Source organism: Microcaecilia unicolor, chromosome 1 (genome assembly GCF_901765095.1).
Source record: "Microcaecilia unicolor chromosome 1, aMicUni1.1, whole genome shotgun sequence".
Lineage (NCBI taxonomy): Eukaryota > Metazoa > Chordata > Amphibia > Gymnophiona > Siphonopidae > Microcaecilia > Microcaecilia unicolor.
In genome coordinates, this window is record NC_044031.1 from 294,698,316 (window position 1) to 294,721,631 (window position 23,316).

Genomic DNA, 23,316 nt, shown 5'->3' on the forward strand with positions numbered 1-23,316 from the left:
TGGAATGTTTCAGTTTGGGTATGTGAGGGTTAATTTTCATGAAACATTTATAGAGTAAACATTAGGGCATGGCTATGACCTAAACTATGAAGTTTGAATCCAAAACGAAAGTTTTATGTCTTGTTTTTATCCTAAAATGCCTAGTAGAATCTCTGTATGGTAATCTGATCTCAAATCGCGTTTTCTGATTGGCTGCACTGCTCTTGTTAGAGATCTGCCTAGTGCTAGTTAGTAGAGAGCAACGGAAGAACCTGGGAAGAGAAGACCTGCTTCTGGCTTGTCTGTGTGTGAGAAGTTTAAAAGAAGTGGATACTACTACTACTACTTAACACTTCTATAGCGCTACAAGGCATAAGCAGCGCTGTACTCCATACACATAAAGATAGTCCCTGCTCAAAGAGCTCACAATCTAATTAAGACAGGTAACAGACAGAACAACTAAGAGGTAAGGGGAATTAAAGAGGAGGGGAAGGTTAAGTGAGCAGTGGTTAGGACTCAAAAGTGGCGTCAAAGAGGTAGGTGGGCTTTTAGCTTGGACTTGAAAACGGCTAAAGACAGGGCTAGACGTACAAGCTCGGGAAGTCTATTCCAGGCGTGTGGTGCAGCGAGATAGAAGGAATATACATGTAAAGTGTTTGGGCCCCGTCTACAAAGGCGTGCCAGCACCCCCAGCACATGCCAACTGTGAAGACGCCCACAGAAATATTATGGACATCCACATGGCTAGCACGCACCAAAAACGCCAGTGTGTCCCTGCAAACAGAACCCTTCCAGGCTCCTTTTCGAAAGAGTAGTGGACGCCCAGCTTTCGACACAAATCAAAAGATGGGCGTCCTTCTCACAAATCGGCATAATCGAAAGCTGACTCTGGGCGTCCCCCAACTGCTTTCTATCGCAGGGATGACCAAAGTTCATGGGGGTGTGTCGGAGGCATAGCGAAGGCAGGACTTGGGCGTGCCTAACACATCGGCGTCCTTGACCCATAATGGATGTGAGGTGATCTGGAGGAGGAGAACATACTTAGCTGGGAAACTGTCTCTCCGAACCCTGAACTCAGACTGGTCTCCTCTGATGCTGAGGGGTGACTGGTTCAGGGGATGTCAGTTGGGTAGGTCCCAGTCAGAGTTGTGAGGCTCCAGAGACTGCATTCCACCAACAGCAAGGAGCCCAAACACGGAGGAGATAACATCGAGGTCGAAGCCAAAGGCTGGTGAGCAATAAGGCCAATGCATGTGCCCAAACCCCAATGTGAGAGTTCGGGAAGGAGGATCTTGATCAGGAGAATCCTGGTATATCATGCAAGACCTGCAACCCAGATCAGACCAGCTGCTGGGGTTTGGAATTTTCTAAGTGGTTAGATCATCGGATTGGACAATCCATCCTGAAGCACTCTGGTGAGGTGGTGAGTCAATATCACATCGGCAGACCCTTCGGAGGGCTCACCCTCATCTGAGGGGGAGAGTGGAGAAGAAGGAAGCCGGAAATGAAGTGGTGTGGTTGAATGATGGATCTCTGAAAGGACCCAGATCTACTGTTGGTTGGAAGTTGCAGTATAATAATCTAGTGGATATGTATTATGTTATAGAAATATTGCTAAGAAGAAATATTAGGTAGAGTTGATGTTGAGAAACCATGAATAATGATTATGGGGAGCAAATATCAAATGATGGTTATGTGGTAAGAAAAAATGATGGTTGAACTTTTGATTTAGCATATGAAAGGAATGTTCTTACAAACAAAGAAAAATTATGTTTGAATGAAAATAAAGTTCTTGGTTAGTTGTTAATTATGTTTGCTCTTTGACTGCTCAGGGGTAACAGAGAACATCATGGGCTGGTAACAGACTGTGGGTATGATACAATGTGTTCCCTGAAGAAGAAAAAGTGTAAAGTGCTGAGTAGGTTGCTACCTTTCTCAGGCCTAAAAGTGAATTGAGAGTGTGAGGAATAAAAGTTTAAGCAGGTTGCCACCTCTGCTATTACCCGGGAGTCCTGACTTAGATGAGAAAAGAATGGAAATTGATTCTTGGGGAAAACACATGATGAGTATAAAGGGTAACATTTAAGCAGGTTGCCACCCTTGTAGTCATCTTGGTGTCCTGACTTAAATGGAAAAAAATGGTAAAACGGGAAGGATCTTAAGAAAAATAAATTGCTAAATGATAACTCTTTTGTTGGGAAAAGAAAGGAGGAACACAAACTGGTTGATGTGCAGTCTAGGTGTTATGGTAAAGAACATCTAAATAAGTGTGTGAAAGTAGCAAGTATTGAGTAAAATAATGATTGTTTGAATAAAAAAAGTTGTTGCTAATAAACTGTATTTTGTGACCCCTGAATGTAAAGGGGGGAGTTAATTTTAGCCCTTGAAGAAAACGGAAAATGATTTCCTGTGAAGGAATCAGAAAAGTCATCTTTTCTTCACTAAAGGGACAGTGTAATCCCCAATTATAATGGGGATTACTGAAGAGCATGAGAGAAGTCTCCAGAGTTAGAGAGGAGAGGGTTATGAGGTTGTGGGTGGTAAAACAGACAGCCCAAGGGGGGGGGGGGGGGGGGTTCCTGGGTAAGTTGCAGAGGGAAATGTTCCTGGTTATTGAATGGCAGTAGGGGAGGAGTTAGAAGTTAATAAATATAGTTGTTGGGGTTTGCGCAAAGTCTTTGGTTGCCTCTACCCATACCGAGACCCTTGAGGAGAGAGGGGTTGTCTTAAATGGGCTCAAGAAACTAAGGCTGACCAAAGAGGAGGTTTCTGCAAGTAAAGCATTAACTGGGTGAAATGGAGGAGTGCTCCAGATGGGGAGAAGGGGATCCAGCCTGGGAGCAGTAACAGGAAAGATCTGTTCGGAGCCAAAGGTGGGGTAGCCCAGAGAAATACTCATTGGGAGAGGAGAGTGTGGACAGACAGGGAGGTCTGATCCAGAGAGTGAAGAAAGAATAGCCAGTAAAGAGGTGGGAAAACGTGGGATACAAATGCAACAAATAAAGCCTAGGTTAATACTCTATGGCCTACTGGAGTAAGTCTGGCCCTGGCCCACACCCAACTTCTTGTAAGAAAGACTGAACTGTGTTAGATTGGAGAAAAGTGTTTTGTTTTATGGCCCGGGTCAAGGGTGCCCAACCCCGAGAGTTGGTGGTGCCCCAGGATGCTGTGCTAGGAGTGAAACCTGGGTTATATAAGTTTTGCACACTGTTACAGTATAGAGATTAGGCACCCTGCCAGCACTTTTATAGATATGTGTATACTTATGTGCATAGGTGCAAACATTCTATACATTTATATGTGCAAGGGGCACCATAACTGTGGCTGCCTAGTTTATAAAATTGCCCTTTTTTACCTATTTTATAAAGACACTTTGGTGGTCATATGTCATCCTAAAATCATCCCAGCAAAACGGCAATTGAGATAGACATGGGTAAGCCACTGGTTGCCCTGGGATTGGTAGCATGGAATGTTGCTACTATTTGGGTTTCTGCCAGGTACTTGTGACCTGGATTGGCCACTGTTGGAAACAGGCGTGTTCTTATGTAACTATAAATGTTTATTCATAAATCATGACTCCACCCATGTGTCACATAAACCTCCTAATGAATATGTCTACACTTGATTCACATATAAGTACATGTGTTTCTTGTCATTGTGCATACCTTTGCATGTGGGGTAACTTTATATGAGGCATTTTCCAAAACTGGGCGCTGGTATTTGGGTGCAAAGCAAAGATGTGTGCTCAACTAAATTGAATAGCAAGTCAATTTGTGCCAATAATTGGATACTAATTGGCACCAATTTGAATTTGCGCGTACATCTTGCTAATCACTATTCTATAATAATGTGCACCCAAATCCCAAAGTGCATAACCTAAAAGGGGGCATGGCCATGGGAGGTGCATGGGTAGGTCAGGGACATTCCTAAAATGTGTATGCAGTGTTATAAAATACAAGGGATTACACCTGCCCAAATCTGAGCGCCAAAATAGACATGCAGTGCTAGTCTGTAATGTACGCTCATCTTTGAATGCTCATTCTAGAATAGCATTGAGCGCTGAGTTTTTTGTGTGCAGAGGTTTGAGTGCCATTTACTGAATCTAGCTCTTATGTGCATTTAACTGTCAGGTGTGCACTAAATTGCCTTTATAAAATTATCCTCATTTGGTTTGAAAGTGCAGTTCAGCAACATGTAGAAATTCTTTGTCTTACTGGAGACACTCAGACTGAATAGAGTTTCATCAAGAGTTATTTATTAGCTATCCCATTACGTATATGTGGTCAGGCACAAAGAATGTAACTCGAAGCAGTGGAAGCAGGTATTGTGGTCCATCTGTTGTTGGCTTGCATGTGGAGTTCTTGCAGATCTCCTGAGCTGGCTTTCATGAGGTATTTGGGATACATGTGGACATTTACTTGTGGATATTTACTCAATGAATATGAAGAGTCATCCAAGATAAGCACTGTGTGTTTATAAATAGCACTTTATTGTCTCCAGTCAAATTGGTATCTTTAAAAAGGGTATCTTGTTTTTTGGCACATGAATACTACTGGGACTAGTGGAGTTTATTCAGACCTATGATTAAAAGGAGCCCTCAGTGTTTATGAAAGTTTTGAGCATTCAAACTGAGGTATTCTCTGAAGAGCCTGAGGTCTTTTTCACCACTATTTTTCATTACATAACATAAGATATACCTTGAGATACTTAAGACAATTGTAGAAGCAAAAATGTTTTACAATTTGATATTGCGTTCTACAGATTCCAAATTCTTGTTGTATTTTAGAATCCCCCAGTTCTGCAAGACTTCTCTATTTAATCAGCAGTGCATCAGAATGGTAGTGCCACACTCGACATGGCTGCCTATGCTGGATCACTGCAATAAGTATTGGGAGTGTGAGGATCATAGCAAGATGCAAAGCATATATGTGGTCATTTGGTGGATGACAAATACAAATATCTATGTTGGGATAACTGCTTGTAAACAGAACGTAGGGGGAACCAAATGTTTTACTTGCAAGGTTACGGACGTGGAGAGAGGTTAGAGAACAGATTGACAATCCCACCATTTGTGAAACAGCTTTAGAAAATAAATAAAAAACTGAGTGTTAAATGAAATGCAATATAAACTTAGTTTAAGACAATAAGCATTATTGAGAACGAAAACTACCTTTTTGCATAAGTTTATTTAAATTACATGATTGACTTGCTGAAATGGAAATTAAATTATTTGAAAAACCGTTTGGATTATAATCACTTGAATCAAACACATTTATTTCAAACTAAGAACAACTTAAGACAGAAGATGGCTTTCTGAATAATTTTCTGATTTATTTATCAATCGCATTGGATCTTGCATATGCATGATATTTACTTTCATTATGCATGAGTTTGGAAATTTAAGAACATTGATTTTGCTACTCCAGACTAACAAGGCGACCCTCTGGAGATTAAGAGTAATACGTTGCGCTGCTGATCACATTCTCCAAGGAATCCTGCACAACATGGAATGATCTTGGCCAGTGCAGGGATTGCTCCTGACCATGACGATGGTTAAGTTTGCTATGCACACAATTAACCCTGAGGAACAAGAATAGAGTTAGTGTTTAATGTTACAGAGGGGGGAGTGCCTTGGTTTATTGCTTCTTACATCAAAAGCAAACCATTTCTTAGGATCTGCTCTATAAAAGATAACACTGAACAAGACATACCATTGAAAAAATGGTATTTTCACTTTCTTCAAAATTGCTCTGTAGTCTCTAAACTACCCACAGATTACTAATTTAATAGATTTGTGATCACTCCTCTCGTGAAGAAGTCTCATACTGGAGTATAATTCATGTCTAAATAGGCTAAAGGAGCTAAAAAAAAAAAAAAAAAAAAGAATTATAACAAACCAGCAATTTTTCTATTTAGGGCCCTGTTTACTAAGGCATGCTAGTGTTTATAGCATGCACTAAACACTAGAAACACCCATAGGAATATATGGGTGCCTTAGTGTTTAGGAAGAAAAAAGAGAAGAGTGGGGAAAGATAGGCTCTTTCCAATCAATAAGGGAGACGTATATTTGAAAAAGGTATAATGTTTATTATAACAGGTCGACTCGACACAGCCGTGTTTCGGCGACGTAGCGCCTTCTTCAGGAGTCTTCCAACAGTATATCGAGTACTTGAGTGTTTAATACTCCAAGAAATACAATTTTGAAGAACACGCAGTTCCTTCTCTTTCAGAGTAGTGACACAAATGCAAACAGCAAGCGAGGCCTATCTTCCCCCACTCTTCACTTTTTTCTTCCTGTATTGTTTCGTGGGGATTAAGTGCACCTCCACACTTTGTGTGGCTTCCTTTTTTAGATTGCATTAGTGTTTAGTGCATTGAAAACGCTAGTGCGCCCTTAACATAGTCTTAGTAAACAGGGCTCTTAGTGAAGCAAAACATTTTTTATGGAAGGAACTATAGTTCAATTAAATTATTGCAACACTGTCCTTTGCCAAACAAAATCATAAACCACCCTGTTTTGTTTTTTTAATGAAGAATGGAACATTTGTTTGTTTTCTTCATGGGATCATTCCCTCAGTATTACTTTTGGAGAGTGGGCAATATTTTCTTACCAGGGATCTCCATGTGTTACATTTTTCATTCTATATTATGATTCATAACGCGATAGCTGTGCTTTGTATTGACTGCTGGAAGATGCAGGGCTGCCGAGAGACTGGGCCAGGCCCAGGACAAGGCCGCCCCCCCAGCCTCCCCACCTGAGGTTGCTGGGCCCCCCCTCCACCTGGCCCTCTCTCCACCCCCGGGCCCTCTGTACAGACTTTAAGCACCTCACCTTCGAAAGCGCAGCAAGCAGCGGCAGACCACTCCTTCCTTCCATGTCCCGCCCTCGTGGGTTACATCAGGCGAGGGTGGGACACGGAAGGAAGGAGTGGTCTGTAGCTGCTTGCTGTGCTTTCGAAGGTGAGGCGCTTAAGTTCAATGCCAGGGAGTGACGGAGAGCGGGCAGGCCGGACTGCGGCAGCGGCCCTGGGAAGATGACCTGGATGTTTCCAACTCCTTGCATTCCTGGGGTAGGGAAGGAGCAGTGGTAGGGAGTCAAGTTTTGATGGAGGAAGGGGTTGGGTTCAAAAAGTTCCACTGAACAGGTGTTTGCATTGAAAAGTCTGGACAAATATATTGTGGTGGGCATTCATGGGCTGACTGACCTTGGAGTTGATGGGAGAAGGGAGGAGTTTGGAGAAAAGGAGGACAGATGATTTTTTTTTTGTTCATGTCACAAAAGTGAATTGAATGGGTTTATGGATACATAAGTTAGTGGAGGATGTACCTCAGTTGGTTCTAGTATGTTCTAGGCCATCCTCAATGGGGGTAGAGGTCAATATTGGGTACTGCATGGGACTGGATGGAGGCCTGCTGGTAGAGCAAGCAAGCTAGTAATATGACAGGGATGTTAACGCAATACCTAGGATGGCCTATATTTGGCAGATTGACTTTGGTGCTGCTTAAGTAGTAATATGGCAAGTGGCTTTAGTTGAAGTTTCTATCCTTGATAATAGGTAGTTGTTGAAGTAGCTATTTGAGAGAGGCATAAGGGACAGGCAATGAGAGATCATCCCAGCTGCCACACTTATAATTTTCTAAAGAGATTTTCTTACCTAGTGTCTACGATAATTACTTTTGAAGATTAGGCCCCAATGTTGGATTTTCTTTTAAATTCTGAATTCTGTTCATCAGTTATGAGTTGTTATAGGAATAACGCTCCGTTTGACGGCTTCTCAGAAGTCAAGGCAAATCTTTGGAGATTTTCAAAGTAAATGTGTTCACCCTATGTAATATATACTGCCTTCACTATGACTTCTGTAAGAAAAACTGGGCACCAGGCATAGATGAATAACAAGGTAAAAGAACAATCATCACAGTGAAGGAATAAGAAATCATGGAACTTCAGGTTTAGAGGCTGAAGAGGAATAAGTGTCTATGAATGAAACTGGAATCAGCAAAGTGACTATTCACACAAACATACTAAAAAATAAAATAAAAACAGCCACCTCAACAGGTATTCACTATATTTCACTATTTAAAGAGTAAAAGTGTAAGAAGACGATTTTCTTTTTTTTCATTTTGCAAAAGTGTAACATCTTGACCAATACTGTAACTGGTGTACATTAATATCCCATTCTATCAAATTTGGGCTTTAGAACTGCAACTGAATAATACAATTATGGAAAAGTTTCTATAATGTGTGGGCAGAAGAAATGTGATTTAGTAAACGAGGTGAAACCAAAGCAATGTTTGGCATACAATTCTTCAAAATCAGCAAAACAAAAGTATAGTTTTGCACAGTTCTATGGTAGCAACTGAATGCAATTCAGAACGCATTGTCAATAGCATCAAAAGTCAGTGCTATTGCTCTAGACAAAGAACTTGTCCCTTTTCGATGTACATTTTGTCACTCAGTCCTCTAGCGCCATCACAACTGAGTCCATACCACTTAAAATGATAAAAGTTTCAATAGGCACTTTAGTGGAATTAAGAAAAATCTACCACTCTTTCCACCAGGATGCCAGAGCTCGTCTCCATGTAATTCCCAAATGATCAAAAAATACAATATATATATATGACTGGATTTATCCTTCCTATGTGAAATAAATCCAAACTGACAATATGATAAATATTGTAACTTGCTGGAAATAGTAGCAGTCCTATACAATAAAAGGTGTCTTGTCATATAAAGCTTTGTGTTTCTTTGCTATTGTTCTCTTAAGTGACATTATCGGGATTACAGTTTTCCTCTTCTCCAAACATTTCTGCTAATATCTTAAAGCGTGGTCCCCATTCACTTAGGTAGTCATAATCCTGTTCTGTTTCCATACCAAGTGATTCTATAGAACTAAGGGACTCAGCTACAGATCCAGTTCCTTCATAGGCATAAGTTGCCAGTGAGTCATACGGTGGTGCACTTGGATCCCCGTCATTTTCGTGCAGCCTTTGATTAATGAAGTTTTTTATGTCTGTGTTATCTTCCACTGGGCGTCTCTGACGAGGCAAACAAAGTGGATCTGGTATTATGTCTCTGCGTATTTTGTTCTCTTCAATAACTTTTGGATTTCTCAGAGCACCAATATCAAAAGCTTGGGTGTCCTCCTCCCCACCTCCTTCATCATCATAATGGATAACATTGTCTCTTATGTCTTCTTTTGAGGTCATAAGAGTGTCTTTTTTCTTCTGTCTCCTCAGTGCTAAATACAGCACAACGATGACTGGAACAGGAGAAGAGAATCACAGTTAATAAAACGTTTGAAATAGGAAATAATAGGGCATTCTAGCCTGAATAGAGGAATTACAATTACTGAGATCAATGACAGATCACTGTCCACAAGAGTTACCATATTACTTTCAGCTACTCAGACATATGGTTATGAGCTACTATTACTAAGAACTGCAATGAGGATGTTAGACAGGGCAGAAATAAATCTAAAATGGGTAGTAAAAATGCTGAATGAAATATTAATATACATATAAAATAAAATTATTGAGGTTGCCTTTTGGAACAAAGCATTTGTCAGAAACGTTTTAAGGCCATTAAGGCACTAGAAATGCAAGAGGCAATAACTGTAGTCTCACAGACTAAAACTTTTTTCATTTGGTCACTCTGATCCAAGAAGATGTGTGCTAATTAGGCAATAAAGCATACAATCCAGTGTAGATTATTAAAAGTTAATGGCATTCATTGCATGGCACATACAGCTTATGATTCGATACAGTTCCTTTTTTGAAATGATAAATTGACTAACCAAGATAATTTAGAACATGAATAGAGTTGAAGAAGACCGATTAGTAGAAAAATAGTGATGTACCTGTGCTAACTGATTACCGCAGAACACATCTACTCTCCGCCCTCAGACACATCCCCAGCAATAAAAAAATTAATTCTATTTTTTAGATAGTGCTTTTTAACCTGCAGTAACCACACGATAATGCTTACCACAGCTTAGTAAAAGGATTCATTTGTTTTTTCAAAATTTCCCCCTCCTTTCTTCCCCTTCCTGTTTCAATTACTGGATAACTTTTGGCCAGCCAACGCAACCAGACAAAATTTATCAGGTTAAATAGAGATGGTTATTTGGGAATTCCAGGGCATGGTTCCAATTTAGCCTGATAACTTTGGTCACTGGCAAGGGCTCTTCTAAAGTTAAACACACATCTTTATCCAAAGATTTTTAGCCGGGTGTGTTCAATTGCACTTTAACTAGATAAGTGCCACTGACTAAATGGATTGAAGTTATCAAGATAAAGATATCTAGTTAACTTTACCACTAACTGTACTAATGAATAATGACCCCAAAATAATTGTAGCAGAAATTTTAATACATTTGAGAACTTCTATAATATTAATAAAATATTAATAAAAATATGAATAAAAACAATTAATAATTCACCTACCAGAGCAATGTTATATGAATGAGATAATTTAATGATTGAATCAAAGATAATTCATACTGGAATAATCTCATTAACATTGTAGTATACTTTGAAAACATGCTGATACAGAGAGCTGCTTCTGCCGATGGACTTGCAATTTTTGGCTTGCTAACAAAGTGTGGGGCCCTTTTACCAAACTGCAGTAAAAAATTAGCCTTAGTGTGTGCTTACGCAGGTCATTCCCATGCACCAAAGCCATTTTTTCGCATGGGTAAAATGGCCAAATACCCACTTTTTTCTACTAATGGCACGTGCTAATTTTCTTATTAGCGTGCGAGCCCCTCCTGCCACCCATTATGTAGGCAGTAAGGGCTCACATGCTAACATATGCTAATCAGTTAGTGCACAGTAATGTAGCTACACTAACCAATTAGCGCAGAACATGCTTACTCTCAGCCCAGACCCACCCCCAGTGCTAAAAAATAAAATCTATTTTTTAGCATGTGTGTTGCGCATGCCGATGCCAAAATTACTGCAGGATGCCTGTGTGTACCCTGTGGTAAGGCACTTTAAGATGCAGTAAGCATGCATTAGTGCTTACTGCATCTTAGTCAAACAACCCCTTTATGTGTTAAAACTTGAAAAGAAGAGATTGTGGGTTAAAATAATTCATTCTGTGTTTATTTATGAACAAGTAGGAACCTTTAAGTCTTTGGGGCCCTTTTAGTAAGCCATGTAAAGCATCTACGTGCGCCAAAATGGAGTTAACGGCCGGCTACCACGTGACATTTGTAGTAATTTCACTTTTGGCACGCGTCCAATACACGTGTCCAAACAATAATTTTTATTTTTGGATATGCGTGTTTGACACATGTAGGTCATTACTGCCGGGTTACCGTGTGAGACTTTACCACTAGGTCAATGGCTAGCGGTAAGGTCTCAGACCCAAAATGGGTGAGCGCAATTTTCATTTTGCCATATGTCCATTTTTGGCAAACATTTTAAGACATTTTTTACATGTTCGCTGAAAAATGATTCTGCGCACGCCCAAAACACGCGTCTACACTACCGCAGGCCCTTTTTTAGCGCACCTTTATAAAAGGACCCCTTTGTCTGTGTTTAAAATCCAGATAGGAGGTTAGATTTATGTCTTTGTGTGTGTTTGATTCCCAACCTCCCTTAAGTTTTATCAACCCCAGGGATATTTAGTGAGTTACTCCAATCTTACCATGAACCAATTGTTATTCCTTTGCAGTTCATTAATAAAAACATTGTTTAAGCATCTTCACTCCCTTAGCAACTTAAAATAAGTGAGGTAATTAAATTTGCTGATAAGACAAAGTTATTCAAAGTCATTAAATCACGGAAGGATTGTGAAAAATTACAAGAGGACCTTACGAGACTGGGAGACTGGGCATCTAAATGGCAGATGACGTTTAATGTGATGCATGTGGGAAAGAGGAAGCCGAATTATAGTTATGTCATGCAAGGTTCCACGTTAGGAGTCACAGACCAAGAAAGGGATCTAGGTGTCGTCGTTGATGATACGTTGAAACCTTCTGCTCAGTGTGCTGCTGCAGCTAAGAAAGCAAATAGAATGTTAGGTATTATTAGGAAAGGAATGGAAAACAAAAATGAGGATGTTATAATGCCTTTGTATCGCACCATGGTGCAACCGCACCTCGAATATTCTGTTCAATTCTGGTTGCCGTATCTCAAAGAGATATAGTGGAATTAGAAAAGGTGCAGAGAAGGGAGACAAAAATGATAAAGGGGATGGAAAGACTTCCCTATGAGGAAAGGCTAAAGCGGCTAGAGCTCTTCAGCTTGGAGAAAAGGCGGCTGAGGGGAGATATGATAGAGGCCTATAAAATAATGAGTGGAGTGGAATGGGTAGATGTGAAGCGTCTGTTTACACTTTCCAAAAATACTAGGACTAGGGGGCATGCGATGAAGCTACAATGTAGTAAATTTAAAACAAATCAGAGAAAGTGTTTCTCAACGTGTATTTAAACTCTGGAATTCGTTGCCAGAGAATGTGGTAAAGGCGTTTAGCTTAGTGGAGTTTAAAAAAAGGTTTGGCTGGCTTCCTAAAGAAAAAGACCATAGACCATTATTAAATGGACTTGGGGAAAATCCACTATTTCTGGGATAAGCAGTATAACATGTTGGATAATATTCAGACACCTGTCCAGCAGTGTGATGGAGGCTATCTAGACTTTTGTTTAATGTGCCATATGTATGATTGCACAACAGTTGCGGAGAAGTGCTGTGTGTGTATTCGGTGCAGAGTTCCTGGCTCTCAGATAATGATTCCAATCTCTGCAGGAGAGAATTGCAAACTCTTAGCTGCAGAAAAATAGGTAGATATACATGACCTTTAAGAAGACCCTATGCCAGTCTCATATGCAGTCTGGCAGCCCCAGAGATCCTCACTTTGATTGCCACAAGGGGGGTTTGTAGAAGTGCAGGAATGCAAGCTGGATAAAAGAAAGCCAGCTTCAGGAGCTCACACAGGATCAGAAAAATCACAAGAAATAATCTGGACTTGACAGACACTGGATACATTAGCTACTGTGCCTCTCAGAGACAGTGAAAGAAAGGAAAAAACCTGTCATAAACTTCTTTGGAGAAGATAGAAGTGTGCTAGTCCAGAAGAAAGGGGGAAAAAGTATTCTCTCTTTTTAAATTTAAACACAGAGAGAACATATCTATCCCAACTATAACACAGCACTGAGAGAGTTATTATACGTCTACTTCTTGCTACTACGTATCATTTCTATAGGGCTACTAGACGCACACAGCGCTGCACACTTGAACATAAAGAGACAGTCCCTGCTCAACACAGCTTACAGTCTAATCGGGACAGTCAAACAGGACAAACAAGGGATAAGGGAATTACTAAGGTAGGAATGATAAAACAGACATTAGTACTGAACAAGTGAATAGGGGTTAGGAGTTAAAAGCTTGGAATCTAATCTGAAAGCTGTAAGAGCTCCAACTGGGCCCAACACCCTGCTATAATAGTAATGAACTGAACATATCTTGAGAAACATATTCTTTGTCAGGCTTACCAGTCTGACAACTAAATGAGTGAAATCTCAGGTCTTACAGTAACATTTGCTATTTAAAAGGAAGTACTATTTATCTTTATATTTATGTGCTGTTTCTTTCCCTTGTATAAATGCTCTACTGCTTTGTTATTCCTGTTTCTGTTGCGAAACCTAGTTCTCTCCAGTAAAGCTGTTGCAGGTATTCTCTTAGGACAGCAGGCCTTATATTCTCACAATTGGGACTCCAGTAAAGTTATTCTTGTGAATTACACATCGGCCTCTCTGATTCATTTTTGTATGAAACTGACAGAAAAATCCTTTGAGCAGCCTGTTATACCTAACTATCCAACAGTAGATCAGTAACACCGAACCCCGTTTTCAGGTAAGGGAAGAAGTATCCTTGCCTATTCACACTCCTTCGGTATCTGGATGTATCTTCTTGCCTACCTCCTGCAAGCATAAGTTGGCACAGGGTACCATAGAAAGCCAGGGATTATGCACAAAATTCTCCCCCACACCAAACTGCCTCAACAACACAAACAAATATCTCCAGTATCTATCACAACACATACTCCAGTCTCACCTGACTGCTGTACACTTTGTATCAAATTAACAACCTGCTTAACATTATCCACTAATTGTCACCCTTTGACAAACCCAGTTTGGTCTGAATGGACAATTTTATGGACCGCATTTTCTAAACAGTTGGCAAAGATTTTTACATTATTCAATAAAGAAATTAGTATCCCCCACATTGATTCTCTTGCTTCCCCTCCTTATGAAGCACTATCATTGTAGCATCATACATTGAGTCTAGCAGCTTCCCTGTACTCAGTGCCTCAATAAAACCCTCTGCAAATCTAGTGCCACCAGCTCCCGCAACTTCCTATAGAATTCAGTATCAAAACCATTCCTTCTGCAGCTCTCTCCACCAACTGTTTAATTGCCATCTCAACTTCCAGATGCAAAATGGGTCTATTGAGTACCTGATGGTCACCTTTCCTAACTGATTACAAGTGAGCTGCCTTCAGGAATCAATCTCCTCCATCGTACTAGTAACCTGCACGATATATAGTTAAGCATATAAGGATCTGAATGCCTCACAAATGTTATTTGTAGTTTTAACTTGAGGCCCTCCTGCATTTCCCCATATGTCTTCCTCCCCCATATACTTATGATCCTGTTGTAATACCTCCAACTTAGCATATAAGTCCTTCAACTCAGCCTATCATTTTTTTCCCTTATTTGAGAGGCAATCTGAATCAGGTTACTCCTCATAACCACTTTACCTGATTTCCACAAGACCCCCACTCTAATATTGCCAACATCATTTCCACATCTTAACCAAACACCCTAAGATTGCTTCCTTCTGCAACACACCCATATTAAGTTTTTATTGCCTCCCAGGGTTCTCCTCAGTTGCCCAACTCAGGTTTAAGTTCAGTGAGACAACATTTTTATAGGGGCTATCTCACAATCCAGAATCATCCCTTTCTCCCCCTTTTAACTAGGAAAAGATCCAGCCTAGAATATTTTTGATAGTTCCCTGGAGAAATGCATAATCTCTCTTTGTCAAGTGTGTAGGCATCCAAACATCCACCCTGGCATGAGAATCCATGTTGATCCTAAGGGCTCTCCCACCCCGTCTTCTCTCTGACAACCCCCCCCTTCACACACCCATCCTGTAATTGTCCTCCAAATAACATTTATATCCCCTCCCACAACACTTAACTGCCTGATATTCAAAATGATTTAAGCTTGCAAGAGAGGCTCCAGCCCACTTAAATCACTTGTGGATGTCTAACCACCAATATTCAGCAGAATTTAACTGGGGAGGAGACAGCAAATATGCAGGTATCAGCAATATTCAGTGCTGGCACCTACATAGCTAACCAGGTGAATTACGGATTGCTCAGTTTCTTGGAACTGAGGCCCCACAAATTCAATCCTTTAGTCCAGATGAAGACCTGTGCATCAACTTCTCACCTTTCGCTGAACCTCATCACTTCCTCCCAGAACCCTCATGGTGCAATTATAGCCTTCCAGGTTTTTGTTTCCTCCCTTCCCTCTTTTCCCCATCTCCCATGCTATATACCCATATGTAGCATTCCCACCAACAATACCTACCTCTTCCAATGGCTGCACCCCCACACATACCCCTACCATTCCATCTGTTCCATCCTAATCCCCAAGACCATTGTAAGCACAGTGAGCACAGACTATATAAATAAGGCTATATGAATCAAAACTGGGCATTCAGGTCCTTGAGTCCTGGCATCTGATGAGACTTGATGTATCTTGCTTTGTGATATTTCCTTTTCAATGACTCCTGCACTTGTCACCTTTCGAGGGGGGTCTTTCAGCTGTTGTGGAAGACGGGCATCATCTGGGTTTAGGAGCAGTCCTTCTCCACTCTTCAGAATCATCTTCTCCTCATTAATGATCTGCTGGACCTCTCCTTTGCATTTACCAGAGTCAAGTATATCACCAGCAGCATCTCCTTTTGCTCTGCACTGCAAGAGTGTAACCACAGGATGATCTGGAAGGGCAGTCTGCTAATTCTGTGCCCCTCCTCGCTTTTCAGCAGGCTCAGTCCACCCGGAGAGAGCACCTCCTCCTTGGCTGCTCCCCAGCTCAGGGGACTTGATGACCCCGATACATGTCTTCCTCTGCTGTTGTAATTTCTTATTAGCTGATCCAACTCTTTAGAAGAGCACATAATTTCTTTTCCCATTTTCTAAGGTGCTGGGTACCAGATGCTGACCCACAGTCCCACCTGCACCAGCTCATCTCTGTACTTCTGAATGGCCTTCCTGTTCCTGATAGTCTCCAAATGCAGATCTGGATAAATGGAAAGCTTCCAATTATTGTACATAAAAGTTCTTGCTTTTCTAGCTTCCAAGAGAACATGTTGTTTTTCATGATATTGCAACATTTTAACTATAATAGTTTCAGTGCCACTTATTCTGTGCTGGGCACAGCTTAATCTCTCTGTGAGCCCAATCAATTCCATAACTTGGAGAAAAGCATGTGCCCAGCATTTTTCACAAAACTTGAGTGTTTGGGAGCTCCTTTCCCTCTGGGACATCAAAAAGTCCTAAGATTAGAGCTGTGATCCCTGTTCTCATGATCATCCACCCTCTCATGCAGCCAGTGGACCTCTTGCTGCAGTTTTTGCACAGCATTTTGATCATCTACATGAGAGTCTTCAAGCATTCCAAGTCTGTCCTCCATATCCACCATGCGGTACAAAATCTCACTCAGCTTCTCTTCAATATGCTTCATAACTTTCTCCATTATCTTTCCTTTTGAGTCCCGGATTTCCTTGAGCACTATAGATCTACCTCCTCCACATTGGCTTGCACTGTTCCTCTCACCGGGTTACATAATCAATCTAATAGAACTACCCATCTGGAATACAAATAAAGCAGCAAGACCTTACCTAACCCTTCACTTCTCACATGTAAAGGCATTAAATACAAATCAACTTACATATCCAGTTTCTCTTATATCTGCACCAAAACCTGGAAAACACTACCAAAAGACCTAAAACTATCTAATCTTCCAAAAACATATGAAGGATCCACCTTTTCAGGAAACTTATTTCCATTGAACTAACTTAACCATCCAGTCTACCGATTTGCTTTACTAATTAATTCGATAGTGAACAGAAAGGGCACAAGCTTCCATAGATCAACCCAAACTCAAAAATTTAAACACACCTTCCAACACTAATTTAATTTCACTAATCAATCACCATCAGGACACATTGTAATCTCACCAATCCATACAATTTCCAATCTTATTCTATAATAAATACATAGAATTTACCACAAACCTCACCATTTCTCTGAATTGTAACCTAGTTTCATTCATTCTGTAACCAACTTACCAATGAATCATGTAAATCTCATCAAACCCCCTAGGTTCAATACTAAATGCAAGGAATTTCCTACAGACTCTCACTGTTTCTCAGGAATTGTAACCTTGTTGATACACTCTGTAACCGACTTACCAATGAACCATGTAAGCCACGTTGAACCTACCAATAGGTGGGAAAATGTGGGATAGAAATGCAATAAATAAATATAATGGATGTATTATCATTTAGCGTATGCTAAATCCATTAGTTCACCTTAATAAAAGGACCCCTGCGATTGGAGTTCACTATACTAAATATAAATGGATAGAGTCCAAGTGCAGTATATTTAGTAAATTTGGTAGATACAGAATCTGACACAGAGGGAGTGCTGAACATGGGGGACAAGACATTGATCGAAATATCAGGATTGAAGGAAGACTAAACACTTGACAGGTTAGAAACTGAGGAAAAGGAAATGACTTCCTGTTGAGGATTCTGGTGAGACTATATGAAGCAAAAGCAGCTGCTGACTTTAACAAAGCAGAAGAGCCATATGTGGCTTAGAGTCAATTAAGTGAATAACAATCTAAAAACATCTCCTGGGTCCATTATAGCTAGATTGAACAAATCTTGAGAGATGAACCTATTTGGCAGAAATGATACTGGAACAATAGGAAGTGAATTCTTCCTTATAGATCCTCAAATTAGAAGTTCTAGGCTTTCCCATCTTTTCTGTGCATGCATGGATTCCTTCTTGAACAGATAGAGCCCCCATGGGCACAAGTGATTTATAGGAATGCTATAAAAGTGAGACACAGCTAATTTCACCCTAGCTAACAGAAATTCCTAATAAAAATACTGGGAGATTTCAATTACCTTACAAGAACATAAAAACATAAGAGTAGCATTACTCGGTCCGACCAATGGTCCATCTAGCCCAGTATACTGTTTCCAACAGTGGCCAAGCCAGGTCACAAGTACTGTTACAAGAAATTAATATTTAACTTGGGGAAATTGCTCAGAGCATTCGCTAATATTTATATTTTAAGAACATGCGCTGTATTTATACGTTTTAGGATATATTTTGGTTAATTCTCCACCAATTACCTGTTACGGTAATAAGATTCACAATTGCAAGAGTAAAGATGAATTGAATATTATATTTTGTTGAATCACATTAACCTGCTATGCATAAGATTTAGGAACTTGTGCTCAAAGCATGGCACTAAATTTTAAAAACGACCTTACATTAACCTGCACTGCAAGTTTTAAAAGCACATGCCCAGAACATAAAGACCATACATTTAGCTTCAAAAGGGGTTTATTTATAACACGGTTAATATAATCAAAGTAAACAAGAGGTAGTCTTAAGGATCTTTACAGAGAATTTGTACTTTAAAACAGCAAGGTAACAGGTTTAAATCAAAAGTTATAAGTTAACTTACAACAGTCTTTGATAGAAGTTGGTAGCTGGTTGAAGTGATGCAGGGAAAAATCCTCTCTGCTGTAGAAGTCTTTTCTTTTAAAGTTGGTTGCTGGAGCCTGGAGAGAAGTCTTGTCTGGATGTGTGTGTGTGTGTGGAGTTCAGCAGAGAGAAGCAGCAGATTCCCATGGGCAGCAGATTCCCAAGAGAGCGAGCTGGGCTGTTTCCAGGCTTTTTTATAATGTTAGTTAGCAGAGAAACATGGTGGGTGCATTGGATCTTGGGTAATGTAGTATGCAGAGAAACATGGCCACATGCCATCAGCCCTTTGTCTTCACATGTGCTGAAGTCTTGTCTGAGGGGGGGGGGGGGAGCACTGAGTCCTCTGTGGCAAATGGTTTATTGAAGCAAAAGGCTTCCTGTTTGAATCTCTGTGGCAGATACACATTATACTTTCCTTTTGTCAATAGGTGTGTGGATTTACACCTCCACTGTTTTTCTGTCTCCTTGTCTCTCTTTGATCCTTTGTCAACCCTCAGGAAGGCTTTGGATCAGAGGAAGAGAGTAAGTTTACTCTTTGAAGTAGCCTTTTACTTGTTTGTATTTGGATAGTCCTTTTGTTATGAGTAGTAGAGGTGTTAATGGCTTTAGGTAACCACCTAGCCAAGCTTTGGCTGTCAGAAGTTTCCCAGGGAAAGGGAGTGGGAGATGAAATCCAGGCTAGCTGATCTCAATTAGTGTTTAAAGCTGTTTTATACTTGTATCTGATTCAGCATTCAATAATTCATATCATAACAGTACCTGGCAAAAACCCAAATAGTGGCAAAATTCCATGCTACAAATCCTAGGGCAAGCAGTTGGTTCTCATGTCTGTCTCAATAGTTCACCTTTATCCGCATGTTTATTCACGCCTTCAAAGAAATTAAGCAAATTGGTGAGGCAAGACTTCCCTTGGCTGAACCCATGCTTATTCTGTTCCATTAAACCATGTTTGTCTATGTGTTCTGTAATTTTATTCTTTAGTTTCCACTATTTTGCCCGGCACTCACATCAGGCTTACCAGTCTGTAATTTCCCAGATCACCACTGGAACACTTTTTAAAAATCAGCGTCACATTGGCCACCCTTCAATCTTCAGGTGCTATGGGTGATTTTAAAGACAAGTTATATATTATTAACAGAAGATCAGCAATTTCATGCTTGAGTTCTTTGAGTACCTTTGGATGTATGCCATCTGGTCCCGGTGATTTACTACTCTCAATTTGGGTCGGTACATCTTCTAGGTTCACAGAGATTTCTTTCAGTTCCTCTGCATCATCACCCTTGAAAACTGTTTCCGGGACAAGCAGATCTCTTACATCTTCTTCTGTAAAGATAGAACCAAAAAATTAATTCAGTTTCTCCATTATGGCCTTGTCCTCCCTGTGTGCCCCTTTTGCTCCTTCATGATCTAACGGTCCCATGGATTCTCTCATAGGCTTTCTGCTTCTGATGTACCTGAAAAAGTTGTTACTGTGATTTTTAGCCTCTGCGGAAAGTTTCTCTTCATATTCTCTTTTAGCCTTCTTTATTAATGCTTTGCATCTGACTTGCCAGTGCTTATGTTGCTTCTTATTTTTGTCACTTGGGTCCTTTTCCCATTCTTTGAAGGACAATCTTTTGGCTGTAATAGCCTCTTTTACTTCATCTTTTAACCATGCTGGCTGTCGTTTTCTCTTCTTTCCATCTTTGTAAATACGTGGAATGGATCCGGTCTGGGCTTCCAAGATGGTATTTTTGAATAACGTTCACATCTGATTTAGTGTCCTAACCTTAGCAGCTGATCATTTTAGCTTTTTTTTTAACCATTTTTCTCATTATATTATAGTCACCCTTTTGAAAATTAAATGCAACTACAGTAGATTTCCTTTGCAGGTTCATCCCAGTTAGTAGCTCAAACTTGATCATGTTATGATCACTGTTTCCCAGGGACCCAACACTGCAACCTCTCATACTATGCCCTGCACACAACTAAGGACCAGATCCAAAATGTCTCCCTCTCTTTTCGGTTCCTGGTCCAGTTGCTCCAAGAAGCAGTTGTTTATTACATCTACCTCAATATTTATTGCATACATATCTTAGAAGAACATGCTAGAAAGTGACAGGTTTTTGGTGTTAAGTTGTGCAATCTCCTTGAACTTCTTAGTAGTACTTATGGAGATGCAGTTAGAATGACCATAGGGCAGGACAAACCTAATAACAGTGGTCCATCCATGGGGGAGGGGGAGTGGGGACAACAATGGAGATGGAGAAATTAGAAATGAAAACAGTTTTAGAAGTAGCTGTCATCAATATACTTGTATCCATACCACTGAGTCACTATCAGTTGAAACACACTCTAGAGTTTTAGGGGTGTTGTTTGACTCCACCTTTACTATGAAACATCAAGTAAATAATCTTTTCAAAAAGGTGTTTCTTAGGCTTAAACAACCAAGAGCCATTCACTCTTTACAGCTCCTACAAAAACACTGCCCTCAGTTGATTTTTGTTTTGAAAAAAAAATACGATAACATTACCCCTTTTTCATACAGCTGCACTGGCTTCCTTTGAAAGTCTGCACTGACTTCAAGGATTGTTGTTTGATTTTAAGGTGATGCACATTGCAAAGAATAATCCGAATTATAGTTACCTGATGCTAGGATCCACCTTAGGGGTCAGCGCTAAAGAAAAAGATCTGGGTGTCGTTGTAGATAATACACTGAAATCTTCTGCTCAGTGTGTGGCAGCAGCAGCCAAAAAAGCAAACAAGATGCTAGTAATTATTAGGAAAGGGATGGTGAATAAGACCAAAAATACTATAATGCCTTAGGTTCAAAGAATGACCAAAATGATAAAGGGGATGGAACTCCTCTCATATGACGAAAGGCTAAAGAGGTTAGGGCCATCAGTTTGGAAAACAGATGGATCAGGGGAGATGATTGAAGTCTACAAAATCCTGAGTGGTGTAGAACGAGTAAAAGTAAATCAATTTTTTACTCGTTCCAAAAGTACAAAGACTAGGGGGACACTTGAGGAAGTTACATGGAAGTACTTTTAAAACACATAGGAGGAAATATTTTTTCACTCAACAAATAGTTAAGCTCTAGAAGTCTTTGCCAGAGGATGTGGTAAGAGTGATTAGCGTATCTGGGGTTTAAAAAGGTTTGGACAAATTCCTGGAGGAAAAGTCCATAGTCTGCTATTGAGACAGACATGGGAATCAACTGCTTGCCCTGGGATTTGTAGTATGGAGTGTTGCCACGATGGTTTCTGCCAGGTACTTGTGACTTGGCTACTGTTTGGAAAACAGGATACTGGGCTAGATGGACCATTGGTCTGACCCAGTATGGCTACTCTTATGTTCTTATGTATAGTTCCAGTGGATTCAACTTAGCACCATCTGTTATGGAGGTGATAAGTGTATCAGTGCTAACTACATCACTGACAGCAAACAGTAAAGTCACATGTGCTAACTTGAAATACATAGGGGTCCTTTTACTAAGGTGAAATAATCGATTTAGTGCACCCTAACTATTAGTGCATGCTAAATGCCAAGAAGCCCATTTTATACCTATGAGTTTCTTAGCATTTAATGTGAGTTAATCAATACCATGTGCTAAATCTGTTAGTGCATCTTAGTAAAAGGTCCCTATAGTCTAAAATCATTTCCACTTATAAATTAACCCATAACAGGCTATGAATATGAATTAGCATGCTTTGTCATGCTAGTGAGGCAATGGCCACCACACTTGTGCATTAATAACATGCTAATTCACACATTAAGAGGCAATTCTATAATTGGGCCTCTTTAATTAGGTGTCTAGAGGATGCCTGGTAGGATACTATTCTATATAAGAATGTAGGCACCTACTCTGCTTTATAGAATACTAATGTAACAGCAAAAATATGCTCCTTTAATTTAAGCGTATGCCATAGAGCTGATGTAAATGTATGCACCTAAGTTCTAGTGAAATGGCTATTACTTGCAGTATTCTATAAGTTACACATGTAACTGTGTGCCCCGCTCACATTTCACCCGGACTCTACCCCTATGTAAACCCATCTGCAAACTAAGGGCCTCTTTTACAAAGCAACACTACCGATTCTCGGTGCGACAAATGAGAGGAAGTCCATTCAATTCGTATGGGCTTCCTCTCATTTGCTGCGCAGGAATCGCTAGTGCGGCTTTGTAAAAGAAGCCCTAAATGCTATGTGTGATATGCTTATAGTTACAGAATGAAGCCATGTGAGAGATAAACTTTGGAGAAAGAAGAAGACCTTCTCATGATGTACCATAATGCGAAACATTAATGTGTTGGAAAGAGATATCGCCCTGAATGTGTATTTATAAATGCCTCTGAAGAGGATTCTTGTTGGAGATAAGTGAATGGGGTTTCTAAAGGTTTTTTGAGACATGATGATTCACAATTTACTTGCTTAGCACTTTGCAAAACATTTTTTTGAATGGATGCATTACACCAAAAATGATATGAACTGCTATTGAGAAGAATCAATTATCTGAGATGATGACGATTATGGGTGATATGTCTCTAAGGAGTC

At 40.1% G+C, this 23,316-nt stretch overlaps 1 protein-coding gene across 1 annotated transcript in view; it reads right to left on the minus strand.

Annotated features, from left to right (window-relative positions):
* Positions 1–6,945: 6,945 nt before the first annotated feature.
* Positions 6,946–23,316, minus strand: part of LOC115472887 (cadherin-12-like) — a 195,481-nt gene continuing 179,110 nt past the window's right edge. Inside the window, exon 9 of the mRNA XM_030207377.1 lies at positions 6,946–9,239. Coding sequence (XP_030063237.1) covers positions 8,740–9,239 — 500 coding nt within the window. The 3' untranslated portion in view covers positions 6,946–8,739. The remainder of the gene's footprint in view (positions 9,240–23,316) is intronic.